Source organism: Vitis vinifera, chromosome 17 (assembly GCF_030704535.1).
Source record: "Vitis vinifera cultivar Pinot Noir 40024 chromosome 17, ASM3070453v1".
Lineage (NCBI taxonomy): Eukaryota > Viridiplantae > Streptophyta > Magnoliopsida > Vitales > Vitaceae > Vitis > Vitis vinifera.
Window position 1 is genome coordinate 10,954,871 of NC_081821.1, and position 20,778 is coordinate 10,975,648.

Genomic DNA, 20,778 nt, shown 5'->3' on the forward strand with positions numbered 1-20,778 from the left:
GTCATTTTTTTTTTAAATAGAATTAATATATTATTAAAATGGGCCCCTATTAACCAAATGGATCCCGCTTACAGCATAGCCTCTCACGACCCAAAGGCCATATCGAATTGACGCCAAAATGACGCCAAAACGGCCTTCTCCAATTGCCAAATGACACCAAAAGGCGCCAAAACGACTTTCTTCGATCACCAAACAACGCCAAAACGGCGCCGCAATGAACGCCAAGAATCAGAATCATCTTCTCTGATCGCCAAACGACGCTAAAACGACACCACAAGCAAGGAACGTCATGCCAAAAGCGACATCGCAGGGAAGGAACACCACAGATCAGAATGATCTTCTCCAATCGGCGACACATCTGGCAAATTTCGCATTCCGACTGACGGAAAACTCCTTTCCACACGGCAAAGGCGACAAAGGGAAGAACATGTGTGTGTCTCTCTCTCCCTCTATAATTCACGCAGAGGCATTTATGATCCGCTATAAGTTCCCTCTCTGTCTCATTCACATAGGGAGTAGGCTTGATCTGTGAATTCATTATGGGGTTTGGAAGTTTTGGTTTGGTTTTTGATATATTACATTATACATTCTTGTTATCTCTGTTTGTTATCATTGAATTTCATCCCTTTCATGGTTGTTTGAATCAATTTCATATGGAAATTTATGGGTCTTGTCATTCCTTTGATTTATGGATTTATTGGATTCTGATGCAAATCATCCTTTTGTTTTCCTAGTTGCCAAACAACGTGGCTTGAATAGTTAATTATTTATTTGTTTTTGTGTTTTTGGGGAAAGTGGGAAACTTTATTAACGAGAGGATATGACAACAAAGCTCTAATACCAGTTATTGAAAACTCCATTATCAACCCAAAAACAGAAATCTCATGTTAAATCATATAAAAAAAAAACATGCCAATTATTTTAAAGGATGTAGACAAACCTGAATCCATTGGCAATCTTGAAGAAATATGGTTATTCTAAAGCAATAGAGGAAGAAACCACCTTATGTTTTCTCTCTTGTAATAGGAGACAGGAGAGGAAACGTTCTGTATTTTCAAAAGAAAATTGAATGAACACCAAACTTTTTGATTCCTTATTTATTAACTTTTTCTATGCCTTAGGGACCACACCCATTGGGCCACATGTGTCTTAGGCCCATCATGTAAGACACATGCGACTTGGGCTCTACACACAAGGTGGCCCATACTTAATAATAAATATAAATTGAATATATTTATGAATAGCTTAATCATAAACAATTATTAATATACGTGAGTCCAGAATTATTCTAACATATACATCTAATAAATATTCAACAACTATTAGAATGTACACCTAATGAATATATAACAACTATAAAAAAATGCATCTAAATAATATGAGAATAGAAAATACATGACAAATACAACAAATAGGCAAGTGAATAGGTAACTTAAAGATACAAACACGTGAGCATATCATTCACACTAAATAAAAAAATTAAGCAGAAATATATGAACAAATTATTTATGAAACTAACAAAAGAAGAACACCTAATAAATATTCAACAACAACAATTAGAATATACACCTAATGAGTATACAACAACTATAAAAAAAAATGCATCTAATAAAATATACAACAACAACTATAATAAATACACAACAATAGCCATAAGAAAATACATCTAATAATATACAACAACCTGAAACTATGAACAACCTAAAGAACAAAAATAAAAATAAATAAAGAGGAAATAGATGGAAAATGTGGCCAAATATGATAGATGCTTACATAGCTTATCCATAAAGCTCCAGTAAGTCCTAAATGATACAAAGTAGTGCACTCTCTCACCCACAAAAAAATAATACCAACATTAGAAAAAATGCAAGAAACCCTAAAAGAATAAAGAGAAAAATCACAATGAAAAATGAGTTGTCCTCCCTCCTACGCCTACCCTAGGGATACATGCCCTTTATATCACCTTCCCGAACCTTCTATTCTTCCATGAAATTTGGCCCTCCATGTGTCATGTATCCATGCTTATTTCAATAACTAGAAAATAAGCTTATTCACAAAAAAAAAGTGAGATAGGCCTCCATGAGTATCTAGAATCAAACCCAACTAATATAATCCAATAAGAAAACCTCTAATCTAAAAGTCAATCATATTCAAATGCCTAAATTAATCCAATAACCAAACCTAAATCAAGGCCCACAAACACTCTACTATAGAGATTAAGATTAAAATGAATAAAGTAAAATAAAAAAAATAACCTTACTTGATGAAATCAAAATAAAGGGACATCCATGACAAGTGGTCGTGTGACTGGCAGTGAGTAAGAGAGGGAAGATGAAGAAAAGCGAGTAACAGTGATGATTGGTCACAATGGCGTGAGGGAGGTAAGACTAGTTGCGTCGTGGGGATGATGCATGGTGCGTGAAATACTAGCCTAGTGGTGCATTGAAGATGGGGAACAAGAGATGGAAGGACAAGATCTAGAAGGAAAAAAATTTATGGGTTTCCATGGAGGGATAAAGGAGCTATGGGCAAGGGTGAAGGATGATAGAGGAGATCCATAGAAAAGGAAAAAAAAAAAACCAAAAGATGGGCGTTAGTGGGAAGGAAATGTGATTTGCAGCCCATGCATATTTTGAAGAAAAATATTACATTCTTAAAAAAAAATATGTACATTTATTCAAGGAGAACCAAAACCCTAATAATCCTTATTATGAGATATTCCTTTGGGAACCCTCGGAAAGTGATTTGAGTTGTTCTCTTACCTTGGAATGGACTTTGGAACCTCATGTATATCCTTAAAAAAAAGTACATTCTTTATAAAAATACATAAATTTTTTCATAGAGGAATCGAGACCCTTATAACCCTTATTATGACCCATATATTCATTTAGGGACTTTTGGGAAGTAATTTGAAGTATTCCTCCACCCCAAATGAACTTTGGAAACCCACGTACATCATTTAGAAAAATAAGTACATTCTTCATAAAAATATGTACATTTTTCTAAAGGAAATTGGTTTGAGGTCTTTCGGGAAATAATTTGAAGCATTCTAAAAATCTTTGTTGAGGTAAGAGAATGTCTCAAATCACTTCCCAAGGGTTCTCAAAGGAATATATAGGCCATACTAAGGGTGATTGAGATTGTGGTTCATTTTTAAAAAAATGTTCATATTTTTATGAAGAATGCACTTATTTTTCTTAAAGATGTATGTAGGGTTTGAAATTTGATTTTAGGGTGGGATAAGGTCACAAAATCACTTTTTGAAGTTCCTAATGACCATTGAGGATATAGTAAAGGTGATTAGGGTCTCAGTTCACCCAAAAATAATGTACATATTTTTGTGAAAAATGTAGGTGTCTTTGCTAAGGATATAAGTAGGGCTTGAAATTTTTATTTTTGGGTTGGGTAAGCTTTCAAATCACTTCCCGAGGTCTCCTAAATGATCATTTAGGACATAATAAGGGTGATTTTGGGGGAAGGGGAAAGGGGGGAGGGGGAGAAGGGTTGTCCTGGTTCACCTTGTAAATGATGTGTATATATATATATATATATTAAGAATGTATGTATTTTTCTTTGAGATATATGTGAGGTTTGAAATTGGATTTTGAGGTAGGGTAAGGTTTCAAATCACTCCTCTAGCCCCCCTCCCCTAAATTACTATTTAGGACATTATAAGGATGATTGAGTTTTCGGTTTACCCCAAAAAACATGTATGTATTTTTGTGAAGTGTATATGGGGTTCCAAATTTGATTTTGGAATTAGGGAAAGGTTACAAATTACTCTTTGAGGTCCCCTAAATGACTATTTAGGACATAAAAAGTGTGATTGGGGTCTTGGTTCACTTTTTAAAGATGTTCGTTTTTTTTTTTTTTTTTTTATGAAGAATGTATGTATTTTTCTTAAGAATGTGTGTTTTTCATAAGGATGTACATGTGGTTTCAAATTTTATTTCAAGGTGGGGGAATGTCTTAAATCGTTTCTAGAGGCCCCCCAAATTACTATTTAAGACATAATAAGTGTGATTGGGTCTTGGTTTACCCTAAAAAAATGTACGTATTTTTCTTAAGGTTATACTTGAGGTTCAAAATTTGATTTTGTGGTAAGTAAGGTTACAAATCACTTCTCGAGGTCCCCAAATGACTATTTAAGACATAATAAGGGTGAATGGGGTCAATTTGCACTAAACAAATGTATGCATTTTTGTGAAGAATGTACTTATTTTAATAAAGAATGTATATGTTTTTTTAATGATATAATTAGGGTTCAAAATTGGATTTAGTGAGAGGATCATTTAAAATTTAATATTTTTAATATATTTTATTTCATGAAGGAGTATAATGAACTTTGTTAATATATTATTTCTAAATTTATATTGAGATCATCAATTATATTAAATAAAAATATATTCTACAACATAAAAACATTTCATACCCATATATTGAACATAAAAAATTTAGAAGTTATATCTAACATGTATTTTAATCATCTCTATGAGATTACGACAAGTATGTATTGACTTATAAAATTTAAAATAATAATAATAGAAAGAAATTTTACAACAAGAAATATGGTTTACATATCATATTAAAAACGAAGGAAAATAAAATATTATTTTTAATCATAAAAAAAATAACAAAAGCACTTGTTTTTTAATAAAAAAAATAATTATTATCTTTTTAGTCTTGAGTGTTTATATACCTTTTTATTCTCAAGAATTATAATTTGAATATTTAAAAAAACTAAGGATTCGTTTGATTATGTTTTTTGAAACTTGTTTTTAAAAACTGTTTTTAAGTTAAATAATAAAAAATAGTTTTTAAAAACAAGTTTAAGAAAACATAACAAAACAGGTTCATGTTTTCTTTTTGTTTTTAAAAACCGCTTATTTTCTAAAAATTATTCTCTATGTCACTGTGTTTTTAAAAATTGTTTCTTGATAATAATGGTAAAACAATATTACAATTTTTTAAAAATAGTTCTCTGTTTTTGAAAAAAAAGTCTTTTAAATCACATGACCAAATAGACTCTAAGAAACTTTAATTTTTTGTATATTGTGTTTTAGATTATATTTTATTTGTTTTCAATGATTATCTAATTGTGGACCCTATATTTCTGCTCATGCGCTTTCACTCGATGGCGAGACTCGTTTTTTATTTTATTTGGTGAAAAATATGATTTTTTTAGAAAAGACTTGGAGTCGCCACTTATTTTTGTTTTATTTTTAAAGGGTAAACAAAATAAGAAAGAAAACCCTAAATGTGACTCCTTATTTGGAAAAGACAATCTATGAGAAACCAAATACAGGTTCGAGGGTTAGGTTACTTATCAGGAAGGTACAGTAAAGACCATAACATCCCTCTGAGTCCCTAAAAACAGGTCTCTACTAAATAAGGTGAGGCAGATGTGGAAATTGATGAGGAAGTCAATGGAAACCGGTGAAAAAATCAAATAACAAACATGAAAATTGGAAATTAAATTTGGAAATCGGAATTTTGAAAAATTGTTTAAGGATAGAATTTTTTTAAAAAAAATAAATAAATAAATAAATAGAATATAATAATAATAATAACGAAAATAATAATTAAATAAATGAACGTGGATATTGGAATTTTTGAAATTATAAATTAAATTTGGAAGTTGGAATTTTGAAGAATTATTTAAAAATGGAAGTTTAAAATAAATGAATAAATAACTAAACAAATAAAATAATAATAATGAAAATAATAACAAAAATAATAATGATTAAATAAATAAATATGAAAATTGGAATTTTGGAAATTGGAATTGAATTAGGAAATTGGAATTTTGAAGAATTATTTAAAAATAGAATTTTTTTTAAAAGAATTGAATTTGAGAATTGGAATTTCGAAAAATTATTTTAGAATGGAATTTTAGCGATCATTTAAAAATTGGAATAAAAATGAAATTATTTCAAGAAACCGGGATTTTAAGAATCATTTAAAGAATGGATTTACAGAAATCAAATTTTGACACGTGTCTTTGCCGCTTATGGAAATTCCCATGCTACCGTTTACTTGTCATCCATCATTTATTTAAACCTTTTCATGTCATTAGTGAACTGCCACTTCTAGAAAAGGGAAAAATGAGGCCCCACTTCTCCTTCTCCCATTGATTCTCTTATTTAGTTATGTTGCCAAACATTGCCACACCACCACGGTGGTTGCATATTAGGTTCCTCACAGCATCCTTAATTGCAACATTCTCAACCCGAAGCTTGTCATTTTCTTTTCCAAGCATTACATTCTCGTGGCGCTCCAACTAGTTCTTCATTTGGGTTCACCGATTCTGAAACCAGAAGTTCACTTGTCTTGGCTCCAAGCTGAGCTTCCTACTGAGGTCCAACCTTTGTTTATCGTTAGGGTGAGGCCATTTCTTGAAGCAAGTTTCAAGCTCATTAATTTGCTCTTGAGTATGTCGATGGTACTTCAGTTTCTTGGCCGGCCTCTCAAGTACCAAGGTTTCTTGCTTATCCTCCAATCCACCATCTAAGTTCCCACTTCCAAACATGCTCTCATACCCATTTTCATTGGTCCTCCCCATAACACTTGGATCGAAATTTTCTTCCACTAGAATCCTTCCTTCCACCGGAACCCTTTCTTCTAAATGAAATCTTTCCTCCACATGAACCCTTTTGACTGGAACTAGTTGCTCCACTAGAACCTTTTCCTCCACTAAAACTCTTCCATCCACTGGAACCCTTTCATGTTGATCCTCCATGTTACTCCGTTGTTCAAACAGGACCCTTGTCCATAAATTTTTTAGAGAGAGGGAGATGAAGCGTGTGAGCTAAACACGGGCTTGAGAGGTGCCTGAGAGATGGTGGTGGCCGTGGTCATGGTGGCAACATGGTGTAAAGGAAATGGGATCGGTGTGCATGAGGTGCGATAAATGGAGCATGGTGATAGGTATGATGGTATACGAGGGCGGGAATAGAAAGGTAGGAACATTTGCATGGGTTTAAGTGGCCATGCATGGCCAAGCAAAGGTGGGGGAAATGGGTTTGATGAGTATTGGAGAATAGGTATATGCATGGGGGGGGGGGGGGGGGGGGAGGCATGAAAAATGGGTATGGAGATGCCATGCACGAGCAGGGCTTCATGTACGTGGGGAATAATTGGAATGAGATGAAGGTGGGTTAGATGGGTGGTGGGGGTGATAGGTGTTTTAATGGGTATGGAAAATGGGTACATGCATGGGAATGGATGGTGCAGGAGAATAGGAGCATGGGGTTAGCGAAATGGGTAGTATAGACTAGTGGGAAGTGGGTTTAATGGGCATGAGTGAAAATGTAGAGAGAAAAGTGAGTATGAAGATGGGTATATAGGGGATGGAAGGGTGCGGTGAAATAGATGATGAAGGATAGTGAGAGAAGTGGACTTTATGGGTATTGAGAGATGGAAAGAGGTCTCAGTGGAGGATTTACAAAGGTTTTCACTGATTGTGTCTCAACAGCTCCGTAACTCAGTCCAAACTTAAACAATGGCTCCAGGTTCAGAGCATGATTTTCTATTTTCCCCGAATTTGTTTCTACACAAACATCCATGATAAGAACTTCACCAACCTCGTTGGCTTCGACTATTGTAGGAAGCCTAATTTGCATCCTTGTCAACCCATCCGCATCAACTTGTTTTCTACTCAAACCCCACTTGTAGAAATGCCACAAATAATCCAAAGAACCAGACTCATCAACCCAATCCAAACCACACCACATGACCCATTTCGTTAAGAATAGAAGAAAATGTAAAAAGAACATTTACAAAAACAAAGTATAAGGAAAGAAAATCAACGAGTGAAGCCCTATTTCATTGTTCCATCCACGGGCTTGCAAATGGGTTGAGAAACCATAGGATCATACCAAATCAAGGGTGTGAATTCTGAGATATTTCATAGTGAAGCTAAAAACAAAGTCAAGTTACTTTTCAGCAAAAGCCAAGAAGAAAAGAGAGATAAAACAATGACAAAAAATCCATAGTTATTCCAAAGATCAATGAATGCAAAACATATGGCCTGACATTCATACCCAAAACAAGCAATAATGTCCAGAAACAAAATGGAGAAGATAATGAATAGAGACAATGGTGAATACAAGGTCCTTACCTGAAAAGCCGCTTCTCAAAGGAAAGCTCGCCTGACTCCGAGCTTTGTTTTCTGCTTCCTCCAGGAAATCCTCTATCCCCAAGTTATCCACCCTCAAACTAGTTTCTTCTCACGCTCCTCAAATTTTCCTTCGAACCCCCCTTCAACCTCTCTTGCTTCTTTTTCTAGCTTTTTGCCCCTCTCCTGTTTCTGTTTTCTCTCGCAAGCCACTACCCGCTCCACTGTTCTTTGTTCAGGGAGGATGTCATCACCGTCAACCACCACCATGGTGAGCCATGCTCTTTGCCACATGTCCATGCAGTTGGTTCTCGGCAGAAAGGGGTCCCCCACTCCTTTAAGGTGTGGCCAGCTCTTCCCGGGTGTGAGAGAAAAAACCTTCCAATGCTATAAAAGCAATAAATAAAACTAATAGCATTTGGTTTTTAAAAGGGGTCTACACTACTATATATTAGCATTTTGTGTTTAACATGCTAAGTAAAATTAGTGAAACCAATAACTATGAAAAGTTAAAACATTAAAAAATTGAAATTAAAAAGGATTCAAAAAGAAAATTGTGATGGCTTTGATATATTTAAAAGAATATATCAAAACCAATCTAGAAATAAAAAATTAAAAAAATGGTTAAATGCTAAAGATTTTTTTTTATTTTAATTTTTTTAATTAAAAATATGGTTTTTTTTTTTTTTAAAGTGTTTTATAGCATCAAAAGGGGTGAAATTATAGAACTCTTGTTATGTCGGAAGAGCGGAAGCTGTGAAGGATATGAAGGGTGAAAGTCGGAGATGTTAGAAGCTTCATATTTTTTCTTGATATAAAATCCGACATCTCATCTTTTTACTCCCGGATGGAATCAAAACTCCATTCATGTTATAAAAGAGACACATCTGTGTAATAAGATTTAAAGGTAAATACAAAAATTACAAAACATGAATGGAAGTGAAGGGGAAGGGGAAGGGAAAGGGGAAGGAAAAGAAAAGAAAAGAAAAGAAAAGAAAAGAAAAAGAAAGCGAACTGCAAGTCTGGAAGTGAGTACCCCCGCTTTTGCAAGTCTGCAAGTGAATACACCCGCTTTTCTCGTACTTTCATATATATGTATATATATATATATATATATATGGATGGGCAAAGTAGAGTGATTAAAATATACAAGAACGAAAAATAGTTAAACATTGAATCTAAGCTGAGTGCGGGGGTGGTTTTCGAGATCCAGCGTCGTGAAACTGCGAATTCCCAGGAGAATCGAGAGCTGATTTCTTGATTGTAGAAGAAATCTGCTGTCGGAAGTGTTTTCAAGGGAGCTATGAATGTAATACACCCATTTATAGTGCCTTCAACGTCTGTCTCTGTCTCGAAAATTAGAATTTGATTTTGTGAGCCAGCAATGAAGCATATTGAAGGATATTTGAGTACGTCTTCTCTGCTTCTCTTCTCTCTGTTTTCTCGTCACTTTTTGGTTTTTTATTTGAAAACTTTCCTTTTTGATTATTCTTGTTTGGTCACTGCACGCCGGTTTTTCAGACGATTTGATATTGAAGCTTAAAAACCCATGTTCAAAATCTTCAACAAAACGAGCTGAAATTTTTTACTGATTTAGGGGTTTTTCACTGCATCCAAAATCCATCAATCGTCTCTTGCTGTGTTTGGTTCCCAACAAATTTGAGGGAAAATCCGATGGAAAGATAACAGAGAGGAAAAGTTTCTAATAATACTTGATTTTCTTTTGAATTTTTCGTAGTCACCAAACATGAGATTTTCTTAGTCTTTGTTTGGTGCTTTCCTAAACCAATCCTGGAATAAGCATCGCTCTAAGATCTCCGCAGAGCATCTTGTCTTTTTTCTTCCCTCTGTTCTCTTCTCTTTGCTCTGCTTTTTTCTTTTTTTCTTTTTGGTCACCGGCTCCTTCTCACCTCAACCTTGCCTCACAGCCCATTGCTCCACCAGCTGACCTCACTGGATTTTTGTACATGAATTTCTGCTCTACCCATTTGCCACTCCACCTGCGTCTTCATCTTCAGGGATTCCTCTAGGATTTCCCAGTTCATTCATCAGTGCATTGCATTCTGTTAATGAGTTCCATAGTTTCAGAGTTGAGCTCGGCATTAAGACTCCGTTCTTCTCTTTGTTTTCAATAGGGGTCTCTCTGTTTCTCTCAGAGATGGGTAAGCTTTCCGGCGTCTTCTCCTTGAGGCATTTCCTGGTGCTCTCACTCGCCTTGAATGTGGCCTTGATTTCTAGAGTCGTATATGAGGGTGAGAATTGGAGGGAAGAACAGATCAGAGCGTTAATGGCGGATGCCTCAGAAAAATCAGCGCATGTTAGCATGAGCAGCCCCCCTCCGCCGTCACCATCAACGCCATCGTCTATGGCCGTCACCAGCACAGAGATTAAAGATGACGGCGAAAGAGTGATCAATCTCGACCAGTAAGTGTGGCTCCGTTTTCATTTTCCTTCATGTAATAATATCATTAACACCCCTCAGCTCTCAAATATATCACTCACCCCCTTAAGATTCCTATTGTATTTATCTTTTTCCCCTTGAGGGGGGTCATTGATATTTCAAGGAACATGGTTTGGGAGTTAGCCGATATTTAATTTATTGAAAACGGCGCTGCTCACTGTGATCCTGCTAGCGTGCGCCAGGGTTCTGGGCTGCAGACTCGCAGAGATATGTTGGCAGGGTAGGCTAGACAAGGACAACTCTTGGGTAGGCTGAGATTTCCCATGGTGCATATTAGAGAGAGAGTTCTGTCTTCGTACTTGACGCCTCTTTTGTCATGTCTCTGTTCCCAAGTTGAGGGGTGGGGGGGCGGTTGTGGTGGTGGTGGTGGGTGGTGGGTGGTGGTGGACTCTAAAATGCACCATGGGTGGTGCTCCTTAACCGGTACATCATCATGGTGTGTGCACAGGGCAGTGTGGGCCTCGAAAATTAGTAAAAAATAAAAAGACAGTGTATAAGAAATTTGAATTCCAAGGAGGGCCTCCCCAAGGTGCATGTCAGCGGAGGCCACATCAGGGCTAGATGATGCATCTTTGTGGGGCTTTGTCCTTTGGGAAGATCTAAAGACTAAAGTGTAAGAAATCGCAGGGCAATGGATCTTATCATTTTACAGGGTCCATTTCTTTATTTTTCCTTTTGGTCTCCATTTTGTGGGTCTATTTGGAAGAAGTATCCCAATTATGAGCCCATCTCGAGGACTCCTCCCTATTCATCGTCAGCAGCACAATTACTTCTCACCAATCTGATGCTCACAAGGCACCCGCCCAATCATTGATCTCCTCATCAGAGAGGATCCGCCCAATACCGCCCTCCATGCCTAATTAAGAGTCTCGGTGTTGTGACAGTTTTGACTCGGATTTGCATACTAATGAGAGAGGTTGAGATTTGGTGCTCTTCAATTGGGGGCCATCATTTGGTTTTTGACAAAGCCCCCAGTCCATGAAATCTAGTTGAAAATTAATTCTATGACTAGGCGTATATGATATTTTAATACCTTAAAATGGGTGTAGTGTATTCATGATTAGCGACAGTCTACGCAGCATTTTTATTTTATATGGAATTTGATGCACAGTGGGGATCCGACAATGTATGAGAGGTTTTGGCAACAAATGGGGGACATAACAACCATTGTGATCTCTGGGTGGCAGTCCATGAGTTATTTTTCAGATGTGAAGAACCTATGCTGGTTTTTGGAGCCTGAGTTTGCCAAGCAGATCATTAGATTACACAAAATTGTGGGAAATGCAGTCACTGACAACTATTACATCGTGGTCGGAACAGGTTCCACACAGCTCTTTCAGGCTGCATTATATGCTCTCTCTCCACCCAATGCATCTGAGCCCATGAGCGTGGTATCTGCAGCCCCATTTTACTCGGTAAGTCTTCTGCCAAATGTTTGCTCATGTTTATTGATTTGGTAATGCCACTCTGATCTTGTCTCTATATTCTTAGAAATTGACTTAATGACACCAACACGACACTGCAGATTCTTCTCATGTTTCTGCATGTGCTTGATCACTTGACATAAAAGCATGCTTGTTAACTGATGCTACTTGTTTTGGAACCTCCAGCATTAGGACGTAAGTTATATAAAATATTACCCATCTGGAAGAGATCACAGTCCGGGTAGTCGGTATATAGGTTAAACATGTCTCTGTCAGTGCCTTTATTTGCAGTCACTAAGTAGTTCAATGCCACTCTGTTTGTCCTATTATTTTTTGCCCCTTGCCCCCCTCTTTACATTGTTAATACAAGAAAGGAAACACCTTCTTGTACTTGGGATTCCAAAGTCAACAACTCTCGGATTAGAAAATGTATTTTTTTGGTAAGTGCCTTATTTATAATATAGTTACATTGCACTGGGAGGCAACATGATAAATTTCTGTTCAATGAGCTTGGTGATGTGCACGACCTATTCTCTTGCTTGAAAGTTGGAAGCATTTTTGGTTTTGTGGGTGAAAATTATGAGTTGGGAGCTGGTGCTTGAAAACAATTTACCTGATGATCATTCTGTATGAATTATTGCACATATTGTGTTTCTGGCTTACGTTTCCTTTATCCTCATTCAGTGCAATCCCGGTCACAATGTTGATCAAGCTTTTATTGTTCGTGGTCATCACACTATTTATACCACAAATGATCGTGCATGTTTGTACTATTTATACTACGTGCATTTACCGTTTAATCTGCTGATTTCTTACAGTCCTACCCATCTGTGACGGATTTTCTCAAGTCAGGGCTCTATAAATGGGCTGGTGATGCCAACAATTTCAACAAAGATGGTCCATACATTGAGCTTGTTACTTCCCCTAATAATCCTGATGGATCAATAAGGCAACCTGTTGTCAACCGAAGTGGGGAGAATTTGGTTCATGATTTTGCTTACTACTGGCCACAGTACACTCCAATTTCTTCTCCTGCAGACCATGATCTCATGTTGTTCACTGTCTCAAAAGCCACTGGCCATGCTGGGATGCGCCTTGGGTAAGCAGTTCTTACTAACATTACCAAAACAAACATGGAAATCTTTCTTCTTGTATTTAGATGTATTACAACATGTAGATCGACTCTCTAAACATTCCCATCCATGATCAATTATGCCTTGCAGTTGGGCTCTTGTGAAGGATAAAGAGGTTGCAAAGAAGATGACTAGCTTCATAGAGCTGAACACGATTGGTGTATCAAAAGACTCGCAGCAGCGAGCTGCCAAAATTCTGCAAGTTATTTCTGATAGCTATGAACCTGTTGGCAACCCAAAACAAAGTGGACCTTTCTTTCACTTTAGCCATAGCATGATGGAAGAGAGGTGGAAAGCGCTGAGGTCAGCAGTAAAACAGAGTGGGCTCTTCAGTCTCCCTGAGTTTCCTTCCAGCTTCTGCAACTTCTTGGGTCAAGCTTTTGGATCACAGCCTGGTAATTGCACTTGGTTTGTTGAGACACATGAGTCAATTTCATATTATGGTTTTGTTTGGTAGACTAGGAAGTTATCCTTACCCTTCCCTTTCTTTTGCAGCTTTTGCATGGCTAAAGTGTGAAGGAGGCATTGAGGACTGCGGAAATTTCCTCAAGAGGCATAAGATTTTGACCCGGAACGGGAAGCATTTTGGGGCTAGCCCAGAGTATGTTCGGGTGAGCATGCTGGACAGGGATGAGTCCTTTAATCTCTTTACCAAGAGATTGTCCAGTCTCCATCTCAGCCAGTCCAAAGATCATGAGAAAGAAAGTCCCTGACCACAACACCTGTAAGAGTAGAGATATTGGGGGTTCAGCCGTTCATGCACATGAGAGGAAAAAGGAGAAAGGAGAGAAAAAAAAAAAAAAAAAACACAGAGAAAAGAAAAGGAACATATTTCTGTTGTTCTATTTGTAATGATCTCTCTATCTTATTTATGTGGTTTTGAGAGGTCACTTGTTATTGAATCAATAAATGATGCCAAATTTCCCTTCATTGAACTATATATGCTTTTACATGACCAAACAATATCCTACCTAAACCTATAGGGTGAAAAAAAAAAATTATTTTGTTCCATGGGCAGCCTCATGCACCAATTTTTCATCATCTTTTGCCTTCATTTATATGCCATTAGTGTTGTCACTATTATTTGAAGCTCTCTTAGACGAAATTCTGGTGTTAAATAGGATTGTTGAGATACAAAAGATGGGTGTTAGAGCAAAATTCTAACTGAAATTTAAATCATCTGAAATCTAGAGGATCTATTTGGAATATTGTTATGTGACTTCTAAGAAAAGTGTCAAAGGACTATTAAGATTGGACAAAAGCTTATAGGACTGTTAGGAATGAATACAAACTATCTGAACATCTTTAAAATCATTTGACATCTAGGGGGATTATTCTTAGAAACTCCTTATGTATTTTTGGGATCACAAAATTGTTGAGATTAGAAGAAGATCCATGTTAGATTTTTTTTTCTAACTCTTAGCTTATTCACAAAACTCTTTACTTGAGTTTCGCCACTTAAAACTTTACAAAGTTTTAAGTTCAAAGTGAAGTTCAATCAATTATCTCAAGCTAAGTTACCTCAAACTAAATTTTGATACTTTAGTTTAAGTTAATGATCATATTAAGCCTGAAATTGTAGCAATGATAATTATTAGAAATTTTAGTATTTTTTATATAAAGAAAACTGGGTTGATCTGACTCTTAGCTCAACCACAAAACTTTTTACTTGAGTTTCAGACACTTAAAATGAAGCTTTAAGTTCAAAGTTAAATTCAATCAATTATCTTAATTTTAGTTATCTCAAGCTAAATTTTAATACTTAAGTTCAAGTTAATGATGATATTAAGCCTGAGATTGTAATAATGCTAATTGTTGGAAATCTCAGTATTTTCTATATACAGAAAACTGAGTTGATATGACTTTTAACTCAACTACTAAGCTCTTTTCAAGCACTTAAACGAAACTTTAAGTTCAAAGATAAGTTAATCAATTATCTCAATCTTAGTTATCTCAAGCTAAATTTTAATACTATAGTTCAAGTTAATGTTCATATTAATCCTCAAAGCGTAATAATTATAATTGTTGGAAATCTTAGTATTTTCTATATAAAGAAAATTGAGTTAGTCTGACTCTTAGCTTAACCACAAAACTCTTTACTTGAGTTTCGAGCACTTAAAATCAAGTTTTAAGTTCAAAGTTAAGTTCAATCCATTATCTCAATCTTAGTCATCTCAAGCTAAATTTTAATACTTTAGTTCAAGTTAATGATCATATTAAGCCTCAAAGTGTAATAATGATAATTGTTGGAAATCTTAGTATTTTCTATATAAAGAAATTGAGTTGGTCTGACTCTTAGCTCAACCACAAAGTTCTTTACTTGAGTTTCGGGCACTTAAAATTAAGTTTTAAGTTCAAAGTTAAGTTCAATCAATTATTTCAATCTTAGTTATCTGAAACTAAATTTTGATACTTAAGTTCAAGTTAATGACCATATTAAGCTTGAGATTATAATAATGAAAATTGTTGGAAATCTTAGTATTTTCTATATAAAGAAAACTGAGTTGGTCTAACTCCAAGCTCAACCACAAAGCTCTTTGCTTGAGCTTCAAGCACTTAAAATGAAGGTTTAAGTTCAATCATTTATCTCAATGTAAATTTCCTCAAGCTAAATTTTGATACTTAGTTCAAGTTAATCATCATATTAAGCTTGAGATTGTAATAATAATAATACTTGAAAATCTTAGTTTTTTTATATAAAGAAAATTGAGTTGATATAACTCTTAACCACAAAACTTTTTACTTGAGTTTCGGGCACTTAAATGGAAGCTTCACCAAGTCCCTATTTAATATGCATGAATTTAATCCATACATCCTTAACCTCATATGATCATTAGTAAGTTCATCCAGACAAATAACTGTTTCATTTTGTTTGGAGACATGAACTTGGATTCATGTGTCCCAAAATCGAAATTCATTTGAAAGTCAATGGAAATAAAAAATGAGACCAAAGACGATAAAATCAAATAGAGAATTTCTTAGCCACATATCATGTATTGTCAAAAGGTCTCAATCAAGCGAAAAAAAATAAATGCAAACAAAAGAAAAATAGCCCTAATCTCAATTCTAATAGGCATCAAACAACATGAGATCAATCAATCATTTATTATTTTTTCATCAATATGTCAACAACAACCAAACTGGCCTTCATTATCCACTGTAAACAAAGAGAATTCTTATATCTAAGTACGATGGAAGAAAAAGAAATAGATGAAGAGATGATCATAATCAAGATATGCAAGAAAATAAAAGGATCATACATCTCGAGCTTATCCCTTTCTTTTTTTTCCTAAACTGAGTCTCGTTTTCTTGATCTTCAAGACTTCAACTTTTCTTCTCAAGATGCCTCCTTTCTCTTCAAGATCAATTGGTGGCAGCCCTAAGTCCCTCTCTCAATGGCATAGATCTCCAAGAGAAGCCTTTCCAATGCTCTCAATGATGTCTACTTCTCTTTAGGCTAATCCTCCACTTCGATGATGTCTACTTCTCTTTAGGCTAATCCTCCACTTTGAACTTTGTCACAAAATTTATTCTTTGATAAGGATTGATTTAGAAAAATTTATTCTTTGATAATGATTGATTTAAAAAAAGTTGTTAACTGATGAAATGTAGCCCTTTCTCTTAGATTTCCATAACTTCAAAAATCAACTTATTTGGATATGCCTGAAGCCTATTTAGCGACAAAGCTCTCCTGCTCTTTCTCATTCTCCAAAATATCCACCTTTCCTTTTGTCTTCCATGTGTAGCTGTGTCTTACCCTTAAAATCCTTAAAAGGCATCTTCAAAAGAATTGTACTTCATTCAAAAAATCACCCAATGTTGTGTACTAGAAAATCCTTTCTAAAGATGAATCAACTCTCCCTCACAAATCTCCATATGGTGTGAATAACTTCCTTATAAAAATAAAAAATAAAAACCCTTATGTCGTGGACCCTCAATCTCCTATGTTTTCTATCCAAGAAAAGTCTTCCCTTCCCTTAGTGATCTCAATCTCCAATGTCTCCTATAAAAAACTAAAAAAAAATCTTCCCTAGAACTCTTTTAATGTCATGATGAAAAAATCTTTGGTTTCCTTATCCTAATCTTAATGGCCGTGCATTCCTTAGAATCCTATTCAACTTCAAAAATTCAAAGCCACACATATCTCAAAGGATCCTTTCAATCTCTCCATCCCCAAAACCGTGCATATCAAAGAGTCTTACTTAAATTCAACCTCCCATAAACCAACCTTTCCCTATCCATTTCTTTGTACAAATCAATAAGAGAATCCACCTTATCATGTATAAATATCTAAACCTTGGTAAAAATAAAATAACAATAATAATTAGACTGAAAGAAGGAAAAATGTTGGATGGAAATGACAAAGTCAAACATCTCATTGTGTATCATTTAGGAACTCCATAAAAATAATGGTCCCACTGGAATTGAAGCTCGGTTCATAGCATAATTAGCCTAGGAATTGTTCTGGGCTAGGCCCAACCATGGCCCAAAAGAACTAACTGGGCTAGATTTTGGGCCTCCAACCCAAATCAACCAATGCATGTCTCCGTTATGCAGTGCATGACACCTGTGTAAATGGGTATACCTCAATGCATGCGAACACATGGATCAAACCCTAAACGACAAAAAGGAGGGGGGAAAAGGGCTCCAAAAAAAAAAACACAAAAACAAAAGAGAAGGGAAAAAGAGTGAATAAACTCTGGCACCATCACAAGACCAAGTAGATGAACATCTATTACAAAAACACATACAGACGTCAAAGAAACACTTTGAAAAGTTGAAATACTTACCCTGCTTCCATTTACAAACACCATATCTTTATTACAAGGGCAGTTGGAGATAATAGATATTAACCCACAATACAGCTAGCCATACCACAACCCTAGACAGAGACCTAAAGACGAAAGACTAGGCTTCAAGCCTGATTATTCATGTCCTTGTAGTTTCTTGTGCCTTGCCTTGGATTCCATGCCCAACTTCCTTCGCCTTCATGCCCAACTGGCCCGCACCCTCCTGCACTCTCCACCTTGCATGCTCCATTTGCTCCGTTACGCGGCCTTTCCGGAGGTAGTTGACGATCCAAGAGAGTGAAGACAGTGCGGTGATTCCGAAGGCGCCGGAGGTGAGGAATCCAGTGATAGCCAGTGCGAGAACCAGAGCTGCGGGGACCAGGATTGGGCTGAAGATCACGAAAAGTGGGGTGGCGACGGTGAGGCCGATGAGGGTTCCGGCGAGAGTGAGGCCGGAGAGGACCAAGAGGATGCCACCGACGGGGAAGAGGGTGATCACAGCCAGAACTTGTGAAGTTGAAGGCCCCTTTTCCGGCATGAAGCCTGGGCGCTGCTGGTGCTCGGCCATGGAGGTTGGGTTTGACTACTGCAAAGACTGATCAGACCGCAGTGTTGTGAGCGTGAGAGAGAGAGAGTGTGAGTGATGAAGAGGTGGTGGAGGAGGTGGGGTTTTAAAGGGAAGGAGGAGGGGACATGTGGAATTGAGAGACACCTGTTTGATAGATGGGGCATAGAGGGTTGCATGAGAAACAAGTCTTTTTGGTTTTGGATGCCATGGACTTTGTTGGCTTGCGGACGTTGCGGTGGGGATTGCTAAGAGGTGTCCAAGTCAGACAACAGAATGGTAAAAAATGTGTAAGAGCTGCAGGCTCGTACTTGCCCTTGGGACACCCACTTTATGAACAGTCATATATTATATTTGCCTGTTCACTTGTGATATTTTCTACAAGTTTGTGTTTGAGCTCACAGTTCTTCACCAGCTTCCATTGGAAATTAATTACTGCAGAATGCTTTAAATGCCATTTATGACTTCTTCGTCATGCTTCTATACATCTAGTTTTCTAATAAATCTAATTGAAGAGGCTGTGCAGTTGATGGTGTAGCACCCTTTGTAATTTCAGTAATTTGAAAGCATTTTTAAGGGCTATGTAATTATAACAAATGATACTGGCAATTTTCAGTAAATTGATCAACATAGTAATGGTCAAACTTGATTTTATTATGGGCTGAAAATTAATCAAGGTTAAGGAATCACATCAGCCTAGCTTCTTCGATCTATATATGAACTGATTGAACTGAGCAACTAGTGTGAGAAAGATGCGCTAAATTTTTTATTTTTGTTTTTAAAAAGGGTTATGAAAAATAGTATTTTTAAAAGAAATTTCGTGTTTGAAAAAAAAAAATGTGTTTAAAAACTAAATTCTAAAAAATAATGTTTTATTTAATTTACTTGATATTATAAATATATAAATAATTTTTAAATTCATATATACTTCATTTAAATTAAAAAAAAAATATTCAATTTTAAAACTTATTTACACCCGTTATAATTTTTGTTAACTTTTAAGAAATAAATATCAACATGTAGTAATAACATAGATAAATATAACTATTGACATATAAGAAAGAAAAATTACACAATTCATATCATTTGTGATCCATGAAAAAGCTCATTAACAAAGATTAATCTATGATCCAGAATCTAACATAGACAGCATAAAACCTAGTATTTTCCTTCCTCTTCCATACCCAAAGCCCATCACACCATTTTTCCTCCATTTTCCCTCAATCCAAACATCCTTTCATTCTTCATATCCATTTTAATCAAATATATATATATATATATATATATATATATATATATATATATATATATATATTTCTTCTTTCTCCTCTCTCGTTCCAGTCATTTTTTTCCTTCTTCTTTCTCCTCTCCCATTCCAATCCACAATAACCATTGATGCCCCTACCATCATCAGTCAACCCACAATTGTGTATGATCCTGCCACAACAGTGTCATCATTGCTGCCATCTCCAGAAAACCCATAAAACCACTCCTTTCCATCCCACTGCCATACGCTGTCACTCACGGCATCTCCGCCCGTGGCCTTGCCTTTCAAGGCACCACTCTGTCACCAACGGCTTTCACACCCACAATCATTCACTAACACTGAGATCACCACGATCTTGGTCACTGCCTTTGGTAGCCAACATGACTGCCATCTTCATCCTCCATCTCATTATAATTTGTGCTATTGGAGACGCTCTCATTGTGCTAGGGGAGAAACCAATGTCAGAACACACAAAAAAATAGGGAGAAGAAAATACGAAGAGTAGTTGTTCTGAACAATTTGAAAAGAGCAAGAAACACAAAAAACAAAAGTCACCCCCGTTTCTGAAATATATTTTCAATGGTTTTTTTGTTAATGACAGAAAACAGTTCATGAAAACAATATCCAAACAAGCCCTTAATTTTTCAGATATATGTAAGCAAGGTTTCAACAGGTTGATTCGGTTGAACTTGTGTTAAAAAAATATCAATTTAAAAATATTATGTTTTACATGAATTAAAGGAGTGGATCATTCATAGAAATTAGAACCCATATACTATTATATTATATATTATTTTATTCGAATATAAAAGATCATAAAAATGATAAGAAAGAAGTCTTACCTTTTTTTTATCTTTCAATTATAATAAATTAATGAGATTATTATTAAGAACTCTAACTTTTCTTTTTCCTTTTAACTATATTAAATTAATGAGATATAAATTTGTATTTAACTACTAAAGTATTTTTTATAGTTGAAGGCATGAGTTTATAAATAGTTATTTATGTTAATTTAATAACTA

The 20,778-nt window shown here is 35.7% G+C and overlaps 3 protein-coding genes across 3 annotated transcripts; 1 reads left to right on the top strand and 2 right to left on the bottom strand.

Moving 5' to 3' along the window:
* Window positions 1-6,298: 6,298 nt before the first annotated feature.
* On the bottom strand, window positions 6,299-6,739 carry LOC104882387 (homeobox-leucine zipper protein ANTHOCYANINLESS 2-like). Its single transcript, XM_010665535.1, has one exon. The coding sequence runs from the start codon at window positions 6,737-6,739 to the stop codon at window positions 6,299-6,301; it is 441 nt and encodes a 146-aa protein (XP_010663837.1).
* Window positions 6,740-9,080: 2,341 nt separating this feature from the next.
* On the top strand, window positions 9,081-14,064 carry LOC100262049 (tryptophan aminotransferase-related protein 2). Its single transcript, XM_002281372.4, has 6 exons — window positions 9,081-9,525; window positions 10,252-10,540; window positions 11,689-11,992; window positions 12,820-13,100; window positions 13,225-13,529; window positions 13,630-14,064. The coding sequence occupies exons 1-6, from the start codon at window positions 9,501-9,503 to the stop codon at window positions 13,845-13,847; spliced, it is 1,422 nt and encodes a 473-aa protein (XP_002281408.1). The 5' UTR covers window positions 9,081-9,500; the 3' UTR covers window positions 13,848-14,064.
* A 3,783-nt stretch (window positions 14,065-17,847) lies between these two features.
* LOC100256947 (oleosin 18.2 kDa-like) lies at window positions 17,848-18,663 on the bottom strand. The gene has a single exon (XM_002281345.4). It carries the CDS (start codon window positions 18,490-18,492, stop codon window positions 18,064-18,066), a length of 429 nt encoding a protein of 142 aa, XP_002281381.1. The 5' UTR covers window positions 18,493-18,663; the 3' UTR covers window positions 17,848-18,063.
* Window positions 18,664-20,778: the final 2,115 nt, after the last annotated feature.